Source organism: Xyrauchen texanus, chromosome 29 (genome assembly GCF_025860055.1).
Source record: "Xyrauchen texanus isolate HMW12.3.18 chromosome 29, RBS_HiC_50CHRs, whole genome shotgun sequence".
Classification (NCBI taxonomy): Eukaryota; Metazoa; Chordata; class Actinopteri; order Cypriniformes; family Catostomidae; genus Xyrauchen; species Xyrauchen texanus.
Window position 1 is genome coordinate 22,689,942 of NC_068304.1, and position 13,972 is coordinate 22,703,913.

General features: G+C 39.4%; 1 protein-coding gene across 3 annotated transcripts in view; it reads left to right on the forward strand.

Annotated features, from left to right (window-relative positions):
* The window catches only part of LOC127622920 (breast cancer anti-estrogen resistance protein 1-like), a 123,378-nt gene that overhangs the window by 78,944 nt on the left and 30,462 nt on the right, over positions 1-13,972 (forward strand). For all 3 annotated transcript variants that reach the window (XM_052097089.1, XM_052097090.1, XM_052097088.1), the window contains one exon: positions 12,439-13,140. In XM_052097089.1, coding sequence (XP_051953049.1) covers positions 12,439-13,140 — 702 coding nt within the window. The remainder of the gene's footprint in view (positions 1-12,438; positions 13,141-13,972) is intronic.

The following is a 13,972-nucleotide window of genomic DNA, read 5'->3' on the forward strand; positions in this document are numbered from 1 at the left end:
ATGCTTCAGTGTGTCACAATGGTCTACAAGACTGAACTTGGCTGGTTCACAGCCAGGACAATCAAGAGCCAACTGCAAACGGGCCACACTTTCCACTGACTTGAGATCTGCATGAGAACCAAACATTGACGTAACGGTTTACATGGCTACGTGGTAATTTTACATGACTACCTCACCTGCCCAAAACAAACATGGTGTGTTGTAATGTTTGTGTATACGACTTAGTCCTGTTTTTGGGGACATATTTAAATATACAGAGAAATGCAATTCAACATTTTGACACTGCTTAACTAGATTGCCAGAGACGACGTCTTCGCTCAAAACAACAGGTAACATTATTACATTATTTTTTATGAACTTTTTTAATGCGGATAAACTTGCTAAGTACTTTAAGCTCTATCAGTGGAATTATTATTAACATTGGTGTAGCGGATGTTTATATTTTGTGCTTTGCCATAGCATATAATATTATGTTTATGTCTTGATTTAGAATACCACTAGTTTACCTTAATTGATAGCCACGATCTCCGTAAATAATTGGGTAGTCCCCTTACTGAACAAAACAATGCTCAAAATAAGATGAGAAGCCTGAAAGCTAAGCTAGCAAAGTTGGTAAATGTAATGAAATCAGCTACATAAGAACGATTAAATAATGTAATTAAAGTCGATGTTTATCATTTAGACTCTTTTTCCCTTTGCGATCTCTCTTATCTTGAATCTCATCTTAAAACCATATTGCTAGAAGAGTGCTTGTTTCATCTACGTTTCCTTAATGCTTTTGATGTCTGACATTTTTGCGTGGGGTTTTTATTGCTGTTATAGAGAAAAGTACGCCTTGCTGTAGATGGTAGCTTCTGTTGTTGTTTGGGAATACATTTCATTTTTGCAAAACGTTATACCGCCCTCCGCACCCTGACCTATCGGTTTCTGCGTCTGAGACCAGCAAGCTTTTGAGGCTGATGCTGAACCAGCTTTTCCACCCCGGAACTGCCTTTTCTGTCGTGGAAATGCATGGACCAGTTGGAGAATTCCCATTGGCCCTGGAACCCGCATCTGTACCATGTCCATGGAAAAGGGCTATGATTCAGTACTGACTCACACCCCTCCTCTTGAGTTTAGGAGGGTGAAATTCCCCCCACTGGCCTTCAACCATCACCCTCTCCTGGGAGATCTGACTGACAGGGCCTGCTCCTCATCCTCTTCATTGTCATCATAATCATTCACACATTATGGGTGTCAGCATTTAGTGCTGATTTGAGAGCAGTCTGGGAAAATTCTTGTCATTTTATCTGAAAATAAAAAATTCATCACCTTCAGTAACAGCATGCACATGAAGCCTACATAGTGTTGTCAAAGGTATTTCAGACTCTATGAGACAACTTTTACAGAAGTTTGCCTAGGGTGGGATCAAATCAAAAACGGTTCACCAGCTTGTGTAAACTTTGTTCATACCTTTTTAGTTAAAAATATTTCAGATAAATACACAAGCGTAATAAATAAGTCATAGTATTATTATTAATAATAGTAATTCACTGTTTCTTTGTAGCACTTACCTAGTTTCCAAAGTGAAAACGTCCAAAAAATGTTGTCTCTCAGCAGTGATGCACATTCCATTTGCAAACCCCTCTTCCTGTCTTTGTATCTGACTCCTTGACGAGTGGAATGAGTGTTTAAGGTCAGAGTGACGCTCATTGGAAATAAATTGTGTTCCATTGAAGCCTGTCATTTTTGGATTTATTGTTTGGGATTGGGAGGATTCTGAACATGTTTGTGAAGTGATGAAGGTCCTCCACTCAGGGTGAAAAGGAATGTTTAGCACACTCTGCAGTCTGTACTAAAATGCACAGTATCCTTGTTATGATCACATTTATCTCTTTTGACCTATCCAGCTCTTTAAGTCATGGTGTGAAGATTGCTCATCAGCGTTGTGTTGGTGTGGAAAAAAAATTGGCAGCAAACCCACACTTAGTTGTAGCCTGTAGCTACAAGAATCAGAGCTACTTTTTTGAAAGATGGTGTTGCAACCTCACCCTGCCAGAAAAGGAGGGGCAGATGAGGTGTCTTTGTTTTTACAGGTCAACACAAGCAAGCTGGATGGTGAATGACTGATTGTAAGTGCGTGTAGGAGTGTAGTTTTGTTACTGGGATGATCTGGGATATTTTTATTAGGATTTTTCAATAAACCTAGGATGTGCTGATTGTGAATCACAGTAAAGGATGCACCAATCAACAGTAGTGTCTGTATGCTTGTATGAGTGTAACAAGATTGTACTGAAAGTATGAAATGAAAGAGGTGTACAGTATGAAAGTGTGGCTGTGTGCAGTGGGTTGTAAATGGTCTGATGGTAAGGAATGTAGGCTAATATCTGAGTAAGATAAAAGCTATGGAATGTTTTAGGAATGCCTAGACTTGCTCTGAGAATGCTATGTACACTTATTTGCACGAACACACACTTAGCTATCTAAATAGAAACATTCCTTAGACTTGTCTTGTTTTTAAATAATAATAAAATAGAAAAAAATATATATTTTTGAATAGTTTGTGTTTTCACAAAGACAATTAGAAAACAACAGATATAGGTTTCACAATGAAGTCCCACCAAGGTCAAATTCAGGTGTGAGTCCTATTTTAACAGATTCAGATTTTAGAGTTTAACAGTATTTCTCACTTTTAAAAAAATTAATGACATGACAGTACAAATAGTCACAAAAAAAATAAAAACAAATAAAACCAGCACATAAAATATAAAAGATAACACCATTATTTTTGTTTCAATTATGAATTTTGCCTTCAAGGGCATAAGATTTAGGATTTATTTATTCTACCTCTGACTTTACCATCTGTTATTGTCTCCTTTTTGCTTAGTTTTGTACAAACATACAAACTAACAATTAATTATGTGCCTCCCACCCGCCGCTCTTCTTTTCTGCTGTTCTGTTGTTAGTGCTCAAGTCTGGTCTTGTCTTGTAAATTCACTAGGCCATTGAAAATAGAGCAGGCTAGTGGCCCACTGTTTGTCTCTGCCATCATTATTCTGCTATTGTATTCTATTCTGTCGAGATTTACAGGTCCCTTCCTACAAATAGAGCAGGTTTATGCCCCACTTACAGCATATACCTCCAACATCTTTTACAGAAGCTTTCATCCTGTTCAGATACACAGAGTTATCACAGACAAGCTTAAGAGAAATAGACAATACATTTGTGTTGAACTATCCCTTTAAAACACAAACAGTAACCTTATAATAATTTTAACTTTGTGTGTGTGAGCTTCCTTCCACATGAATGTGTGTCACACAACTGACTGACACGGCTGATAACGGCAAGCGTCCAAACATGCATCTGGCTGCCTGAGTCACATCTCTGCCCTCACTCGTTGTGTTTTCAATCTGATGACTATCAGAGTTGTCTTATACAATGTCTACTACTTGTGTATATGTCTGAAAATGTGTCTACAACAGCTTGCTGTTCGAAATTCTAACCACCTTGTAATTACTCCAGCTAAACTGCTACTTATGCACCCAGTAAGCCCTTCAGAATAACAACCCAACCAAGAAATGTCAAATCAAGCTTGAGACGCTACACGCATTGTGCATTGTTAGAACCCTCTCACCAAGTTTCACAAATGTATTTTCCCATGTACTAAATTTACAGCACAGATAAAACTGAACATCGGAACATCTAGTTTTTATTCTAGTTTGGTCAGGCTCAGGTGCCTTATGTGATCAACATAACATAGACTGCCTTGTTTTGTCTGCAGCGCCCATCTGTTTTTTAACCAATAAAAACTTTTGATGATGTAGGAAGCGTTAGCTCCCAGGTTGCAATAGCTGGATGTGGGATGAGAATAGACCTTAGACAGATTAGACAATATCTTTAATTTGACACGAATGGAAACAAGGCCGTGAGTGACAGTCTGTTTAAAATGTCACAGTGTGCAATTTCTTTCCCAAAATGAATGAGGTTTTTATGGTTAATACTTATTGAATTTTAAATCAACAAAACGGGGGTGTACGTCATGCCAGAGGCTCCCCGGACTGAGAGAATGAGGGAGGAATGTGGCAGGGTGGAGGGCTGGGCAGGGTCGTGATTCCGCACACCCGCCCCCTAATTAGGCTGATGAAGCTCAAGAGGGATGATGGCGACCGAAAACAGCAGTGCGACAGAGAGAGAGATTTATGGGCAGCTGCCGACACCTGTTTGTTGTATTTGTCTTTTTGGATTATAATAAAAGTTTATAATGAAACTATCATATTACTACATTGCAAAAATGTATTAATGTGATTCTAGACCCTGGTTGAAAATGGCTAATACTTCCATAATGGAAAATGTGGCTCCTGAAGCAAAACCAGTTGTGAACCACTGGCTAAGAGCAGGGCTCTAGGTGTTTTTTCATACTTCCCCCATGCTCTAATGCACACACACAATAAACACACACACCCACAAAATAACACAACCTGCCCCCACCTCGCTAACTGTACGAGTGTTTGTCACATGGGGTCATGTAGAGGCACCAGACAAAAGCTGTTCAACCCCACCCCCCTACAACATAACAAACACACACACACATTGACCTGTCTGTGCAGAGTGCGCTCCTGCAGCTGTTGCATTACCTCCTGTTCAGTGGCTCTGTCTGAATGAACAGCAGCACAGCCTCTTCCTTCCCTCTCTCCACAGCTCCACATCCCTCTTTCCTGTCAAATTTTCCTCTTTCATTCTTAACATTTCTTCTGAACTATGTTCACTTCAGATTTCTATGCGATTGGATATGCACTTTCCATTTACAATTAGCCAAATTTTGTGTTGGCAAAATTGATATAAATCCAATCTACTATTCCTGTGTTAGATGCAAATATATTGGAGTTCACTTGTGTGATGATTTTATTGCCATGCGGTGCTATTTTCCACCACTTGATGTGGTTCATAAAAAATACAAATAAAAAAAAGAATAAGAAAAAAAAAAAAAACGAGGCAGCTAAAATTGCTTTGGCAATAGTGGTACAAAAGGCAACAGCTGTTATGTGCAGCATTTTTTTGTCTTTGAGCTCTCAAACTTCTTTATGCTGACATAGGTCCATTTGGAAGGTGTAAAGTTTAGTCTTAAAATCTCATTTCTATCCGTCTCAAACTTTGGATGGTATTTACACTTGGTATCTTCATGAGAGCTATCTGATCAGTAAAAATGCACAAAGTACCAACTTTCACTGTTTCTTTCATCATTAATGTGTGGCCAGCAAAACATTGTCGAACATTTGACCCTTTTAAATGGAAATGGATTTAACATTTTGTCCTTTGGATGATGACATTCCTTTTCTTCTCCATTCTCTCCCTCCATCTCTTTCATCTATTCTCTTTGTCTTTCCCTTTTTATGCTCTCTGGAGATAATAAAATGTAACATCAGTCTCTGTCTGCTCTATGTAAAGATAACTTTTTTGACATTGGCATTTCCATGGTGATGATCTCCATGGGGAAATGCTTTCTGGTCTCATGTTGTCCACACATCTTGAAAAAGTTTTATTGTTACACATTTACCTCAAAAAGTACCTTGATAACTGCGTTAGGGAGTAGTTGACTAAAAGTATTATTTTTACTAACTCAATTATCGTGATGCTAACTCAGTGTAGCGTTACCAGTAACAAGCTACTTTTCCCCCCAAACAATAGTTATGTAGTGTGTCAAAACTTTATAGTGCTGTCTTTTATATCACATTGTATTGCATAAACAGCAGCTTACCTGTAGAGCAAACAGAGTGAAAATGTGCTCTCATAAGGCGCTGTTCACACCAAATGTGTCCTTACGCTAAACAATCATGGTGCTCCTGCATGAGAAAAATCAGTGCGATGCAGTGATATGTAGTGCATGTTTACATAGAAAACCAGTTGGAAAACAGTGTGGATGGACCCAAAAACGCATTCGGTGTAAAGCGAACAGCCTCAAAAATGTCTATATATCAAACAGCATTGAGAAGTAGCTTATTGTGTAGCTTATCACTATTTAAAAAACTTTTACTTGAGAGTAGTTTCTTAAAATTATGAGAATCTTGCAGTTTGGGAAGAATTACAAAGTAGATTCCCCAACGATTGCTCAATAACTGCAGATATACGCCAGAAAATACCCTTGAGGGAACAACTCATGTTTAATGCAATCATATACATTGATCAGCCATAACATTAAAACCACTGACAGGTGAAGTGAACAACATTTATTATATCGTTACAATGACACCTGTCAAGAGGTGGGATATATTAGGCAGCAAGTGAACAGTCTGTTCCTGAATTTCATGTGTTGGAAGCAGAAGAATTTGGTAAGTGTAAGGATCTGTGCAACTTTGACAAGAGCCAAAATGTGATGGCTAGACAACTGGGTCAGAGCGTCTCCAAAACGGCAGGTCTTGTGGGGTGTACTCGGTATGCAGTGGTTAGCACCTACCAAAAGTGGTTCAAGGAAGGACAACCGGTGAACCGGCGACAGGGTCATTGGCGTCCAAGGCTCACTGATGCACGAGGGGAGCGAAGGCTAGCCCGTCTGGTCGGATCGCACAGAAGAGCCACTGTAGCACAAATTGCTGAAAAACGTAATGCTGGCCATGATAGAAAGGTGTCAAGACACACAGTGCATAGCAGCTTTATGCGCATGGGGCTGTGTAGACGCAGACTGGTCAGAGTGCGCATGCTGACCCCTGTCCATCACCGAAAGTTCTGAAGCATCAGAACTGGACCATGGAGCAATGGAAGAAGGTGGCCTGGTCTGATGAATAATTTTTTCTTTTATCATGTGGATGGCCGGGTGCATGTGTGGTGTTAACCGGGCAAGAGATGGTAGCAGGATGCACCATGGGAAGATGGCAGGCCGGCAGAGGCAGAATGATGCCCTGGGCAAAGTTCTGCAGGAAAACCTTGGGTCCTGGCATTCATGTGGATGTTAGTTTGACACGTACCACCTACCTAAAAATCGTTTCAGACCACGTACTCCCCTTTATGCCAACAGTATTCCCTGATGGCAGTGGCCTCTTTCAGCAGGATAATGCGCCCTGCCACACGGCAAAAATTGTTCAGGAATGGTTTGAGAAACATGACAATGAGTTCAAGGTGTTGACTTGGCCTTCAAATTCCCCCGATCTCAATCCGATTGAGCATCTATTGGATGTGCTGGACCAACAAGTCCAATCCATGGAGGCTTCACCTCGCAACTTACTGGACTTAAAGGATCTACTGCTAATGTCTTTGTGCCAGAGGACACCTTCAGAGATCTTGTGGAATCCATGACTTGACAGGTCAGAGCTGTTTTGATGACACAAGGGGGACCTACACAATATTAGGCAGGTGGTTTTGGTGTTGTGGCTGATCGGTGTTGTGCTTAATGTTGTATTTAATGATTGTTGTAGATGAAAGGTGTAATTTTTCCTGCGCTCTGAAGAAGATATAAATTCCATTGATCAATTGCCAAATATTCTCAGCTCTCTTATTTTCCTTCATTTATCCTCCTGCTGCCATCTTACTGTCCGTGTGCTTGGGTTTTCCTGTGTACATTCCCAACAAATTATAAAACACACACCATCACTGAATCATTGACTCGCACTCACTCATAAACCTCTGTGAATCACTCCCTAAACATGTCCTTTGTCCTGATCTACAGACAGAGATAGAAAGAAAGGGATATGTGGAGAAGTGTGAGTGAGTGGGAGAGACAGATTGAGAAGCTTGGCATGCTTTCTATAATGTAGGCAAAGTTCAACAGCTTGTGATGTCATTAGTCCTCCAGAGTTTTTAACTTGGCAAAAATTTTTTTTTTTAGAAAAACAGTGAATAGACTAGCCTTAAGCACACAACACTCATTTTCAGAAGGGGAGAAGGCATTGAAGATAAGGAGGAAAAAGTCAAATACAACAAGTCACAAGGAATTCCTTTTTTTTTTTCTGCCACAATAACATAAACCACCCAATTAATTTATAAAAGGACTTGGCTCAAAGATGAAAATGTTGTCATCATTTACTGCTGCTTATGTTGTTCCTTACCCGTATGACTTTATTTCATCCATGGAACACAAAAGGAAAGATTAGGTAGAATGTTAGCCTCAGTCACCATTTAATTGTATTATATTGAAAGAATGCAGTGAAAATGAATGGTGACTGAGCCTAACATTCTGCTAATATCTCCTTTTTGTGTATTTTATGCACGATTACACATTTTCTTGTTTAAGTGACCCTTACTAAATAGACCTCCAATGCATTTTTGGGTGACGACCAGTTGAGAGCCACTGACATAGCATGTTCATCATGTTTGTCAGTAGATTTTCATATAGTCACAAATGACTTTTCATTCCTTTTCAAAGACCCCCCAAATAATGGCTTAAAGTGCCTCTATGGAAAAAGCCAGTGGAGTTAATGAGCTCTGTCAGCTGGTCTGAGGGCTTCTCATTATTGTGACATTTTGTGTGTGAGTGCATGTGAGAATGGATAGAAGAGGCTGTGGTGGTATGCGTGCCTCTATGCGTTTGCAAATTCCTCTGGGTATAAACGCATATGTGCATCTTTGTGTGTGCATTTGTGTGCCAGCCCTACATGGTGACATCTCAATCAGCTGCTAGCAGGCAGTAAAGCCTCCCGGACGCTATTGTGTCCAGCCCCAGTCTCCTCTGGTTTTATGGGAGACAGAGGGACTTACTCTCACCCTGGCAGCACAGGCAGGGCATTCATCTGTCAGATATGCCCTCGGTGAGACTCTGCTCTCTCTCCTCCAGCTCTCAACACAGAGACAGCATTCATCAGACTGCCTCTGCCAATCTCCACACAGATCTTTTTTAACACGCAGTGAATCAGAAGCCTCTCACTCAGCACAATTACGGAGATCACATTCACTCAGTGTGTGTGTGTGTACCTACTGCACCAGAGGTGTATAATTAGCATCAAAGCAATAGTATAAGAATTTGGAAAGAAGATTTTAGTTTGGAAAACCTGCCATTTAGTATGCGAGATTAGGATTAGTGGATGTCAGACAATAGTTTGTTGAAACCGGTATGTCTAAGGTGCTCATATGATTGACTATTTCCATTGGATTTTCAAAGAAGCATCCATCCATGCTTTTTGGGCTGATATTGGCTACAACCCATTGTAAGAGGAAGTGTTTGCCATGGTGCTCTTTTGACATTTCTCATTTCTAGAAAAATTGTAAGGCCTGCAAGGACACAGCGGTTTTTAAATGTATTGTTATAGTTTAATATTAGTTTTGCTTACCTTTTAATATGATTTTCTAATGTATAGTATATAAAAGTTGCAAATAAAGATATTTGTCCACTGTTTTGTTATTTACATTTGTCATGTTACACAATAATCCTCATAATGTAATACTTTGTCTTGAGATGTTTAACTGTATTGATTTTCAATTTAATTATATATATTAGTGATAGTTCAAGTGAGTTTGGTCAGGACAAAATGGAAGTGTTGGGCAATATCATTTGTCTTTCTTGCTTTTCCGCTTTCTGACCAAGACAATACGATTTTTAGTGCTACTGCCAAAACAAATTAAGATCAAAGGTTGTGCATTAGGTGTATAATTGATGCCTTATCTATGTATTTGATCATAAACTGTAAATGAGTAGAAGTTTCTGGTACACAAAATGCATACAAACTAAACTGTACAGCCAACATTCTCAGATAACCCTTAAATGCATGGGAATTTTCCCAAATACTACATATTTGGGACTTGAAAGACCCGGCACTTATATCTATCAAAAATGGATGTACAAAATGCCCAAGTAGAGTACGATTTTCAAAATACTTTTAAGACAATCAGAAAATAATAAAATGAAATATATTTGTATCTATTTTTATTTTTTTATTTTCATAAATCAAATAGATAATGCAACAAATATAAAGCAAAATTCATTATTTCACACTGAAATTTCATGAGATGCAAATGACTGTCAAACACATATTGATTTACACATGGCACATAATATCACACAAGATACACATAAGCTACACATAAATTACACATATGTTACACACATGCATTTTCTCAGCCACTTATTAAGTCTAAATAGATGAGTACAAATTAATAGAATAGAATAGAATTTACTTAATAGAATGAGTAGAATAGAATTGAGTCTAGAACTTCATGTTCATGTGTTGTACTTGCTAGAGTTTACTTTGCTTTTGACGAAGACACAGCATCAATGTAAAATGTAAATCAAGTCAGTCACTGAAACATCATCGCCACCCTGAGTAAGAAATTGTGTGTAAAATATGCATGTGTACATGCATATGGAATACTGATAAGTCACCAATGTTGATAATTAATTTTTATAAAAGATAGATTGTGGAATATTGAAGGGGTCTGGGCACAGCTACAAAACATTTATGCTGTACAGGGGGTGGAATGAGGTCCTGGGACACTAAAGACCTGAGGTGTGCGTTTTATATGTACATAATTATGACCAATTTCAGTTTGCTTTCACCATGGTTCATGAATTGACACACACCCAATGTGCAAATTTGGGACTTAAACAAAATTAGAGTTTCCCGCTGATAATCACAACATTGTGGTGTGTCCTCATCTCGTAAATACCATCATTCAGACATGACTTGAAGACAGCATGTGTCCTGACAGGGGTGGTCTGTTAGTAATGAAACACCTGCTGGCTATCTGCTGTGGTGTATCAATCACCTGGCTTTCCACTGGCAGTTAGCAAACCAGAGTAAACTCCCAGTAGGAGAGATATAGACGGGGATATGAGGGCGACATGGAGCTCTCCGTATTGCAAATTAGCTGCTACCTACTGTTACTTTTGTGTACTCTTACACAAAACATAAGCTGAATTGACTGTCAATGTATTAGAGTGGGGAGGGTTATGGCGGAATAAAGGACAATGGGTATGTCTTGTTTAAAAGTGAACTTTTCTCTCTTTCTTACTCTCATTCTCCCATTTGTTAACAATTGTAGATGGTTTCTGTAGCGAACAATGGATGACGAAGGAATAAAACTGAAAGCAGTCCTCTTTGTATTCAAACTCTCTGAATTTGTTTAGGGGACCATGATAGAGTGTTATTGGATGCAGTTGGCTTCAATAAGGGGGCATGGGGATGGGTAATACACGTGTCAGTTGGCGTCATGCCAGGCTCTATCATTCTTGTGCCAGAGAGGGGGCACTGTTCTAGAGGGCCGAACTGCAAATATTTGTTTAAGTGTCAAAGACCTGCCGCACTTGTGGGTGGCTTTGTAAATGAGTGGACAGATGGAGTCCATGTTGTGTAAATGTGTTTGGAGTAGATAGACAAACTGTAAAAAGCAATGGAGCATTATTCCATAGTCACATGACTTGTTTATCTAGATATTTTCTTTACTTTTTTAGTTAGGGTGCTGTCAGGATGCTGTTTTACAGTAAAACACTGTCAGACAAGTTTTGTCTTTAAATGAATCCCTTTTAAAGCAATGCGCTTCAGCCATACACATTCAGAGGGATGTCTTTGCCTCTTGTGCTGTTTTTTTTAATGTTCTGCCATGAGCACCGCTTTTTAACATCATGTGTTATGTTTATGTAAAAAATACCTCATATATCCAACTTTTAAAAAACATTTTAAAAAGCATTCTGCCTCATATAACTGTTTCTGAACACAATATCACATCTTATGCTAACACCCCCTGTCTGAGTGTCAGGTAGCCTAACAGGGCTACAAGGGTTCTTTAATGGGATAGTTCACCCAAAAATTGACATCCCAGATGTGTATGACATTCTTTCTTCAGCAGAACACAAACAAAGAATTTAGTAGAATATCTCAGCTCTGTAGGTCCATGCAATGCATGTGAATGGTGATCAGCTTCAAAAATCACTTAAAGGAAACATTGAAGTAATCCATAAGTCTCCAGTGGTTAAATCCATATCTTTAGAAGTGATATAATAGGTGTGGATGAGAAACAGATACAAATATATATATATATATTTTTTTACTCTAAATCTCCACTTTCACTTACTTTTTGATCTGAAAGTCAAATGTGTTGCCTGTTTAGTTTCACTTGTACATTTGAAATTGAAAGATAAAGTGGCGATTTAGAGTAATAAAGACTTAAATATTGTTCTAACGATATTAATTTAAACACTGGAGTCATGTGGATTACTGTTATGTTTCATTTATCTGATTTTTGGTGCTACAAAGATCTTATTCATTCACTTGCATTGCATGGACCTACAGAGCTGAGATATTTTTCTAAAACTCTTCGTTTCTGTTCTGCTGAAGAAAGTCATACACATCTGAGTTGGCATGAGGGTGAGTAAATAATAAGAGAATTTACATTTTTGGGTGAACTATCCCTTTAAGAACTATCAGTCGACTAGTCTTTCATGCAAGCCATCGACGTGATGATTAACAATATGTGTTGGTTTGCACACCGACAAAGAGTATTTGTGAATGTTAACTTTTGCTTCTCTGTCCTCTCCTGTAGAATGTGTTGGCAAAGGCCTTGTACGACAATGTGGCAGAGTCTCCGGACGAGTTGTCCTTTCGGAAGGGGGACATCATGACTGTTCTGGAGCGGGACACACAGGGGCTAGATGGCTGGTGGCTCTGTTCGCTGCATGGTCGCCAAGGCATCGTCCCCGGAAACCGCCTGAAAATCCTTGTGGGCATGTATGATAAACAGCAGCAGCAGCAGTTACAGCAGTCATCACCCCAACCCAGCCCAGCCCAGAGCCACCTAAACCTGCCCCAAAGTGCTTTCAGCAAGCCCATTCCTACCTCCCAGTACATAGCCATGCACCCTGCCTTTCCCTCCTCCAGTTCTGCCAACTCAACCAACCCTGACAGCATCTATATGCTCCCCCCCAGCCATAATCTGCCTGCCTCCTCCAGCCTCTACCAGGTACCCACTGGCCCCCAGCCTCCACAACCCCAACCCAAAGCACCAGCTGTGGCACAGAAGCAAAGCCAGGCACAGTACCCTCCCAGTTCACAGGATGTCTACCAGGTGCCGCCCTCCATTAATGTTTCAGGCCAGGAGATTTACCAGGTGCCACCCACAGCAGGAGGGGCATGTCCTGGGCAGGATGTGTACCAGGTGCCACCCTCTGTGAACCAGACACAGGACATTTACCAGATTCCCCCTTCAATTGAGAGGAACTGGGATTCGCCTAAACCTATTGGAAAGGTAGGAAAAGACTGTGTCCTTTTTACGTATCAAAGAACACACACACACATATAACACACATTTAGACAGTAACTTCCTATGCAAATAGCAAAACCTTTAAAGCATTAACATTAAACAGATAGTTCTGACTTTAAATTCTGATTGGATCAGCCAGGTTTAAAGCTGATGCAAAATGAATATAAAGACACACATGTCGTTAATGCAGAGTGGTTGTTCCTTTTGTGGTTAATCCTTTTGTGGCTTATTGTGTTATTTTTCTAATTTATCTTGTAGATAAAACATGATTTCACCCACACAAAATAAGCCACATGAATTGTTCTGTTAATTGTGTTAATACAGATTCATGATCTTATCATGAACGATGAATTGATGCATGTTATTCCAATGAAAATAAACGTTTGTCTTCGTAGTTTTGAATCAAAATATAATACTTGCTCCACCTTTAACACAACTTTCCTTTTCAACCCCTTCTCTTCAACCACCTGTCATAGACACCATTTTTCATGATCCAATCAATTTCCAATTAATAAAATATAATCCTACCCTTAAATTTTCTCAATCTATATCCTGTTTAACATGGAAATACTTTATATTATGGAAGTAAAATAGGTTGCAAATAGGTTTGCAACTCAAATGGTCATACACAAGGGAGATTAATAATAAGCCGAGCAGTGAGATAGCATGGAAAACATAAAGAGGACAGAGAAAAGAGAGGAGAGGATGGCTGAAAGACAGTCATAAATAATGCAGAGGTTGATAACGGCGGTGACTGTGGGCAGTGCAGGGTGAGTAAGCATTTTTTTTTCAAGTGGTAACTACAGGTTGAAGCTGT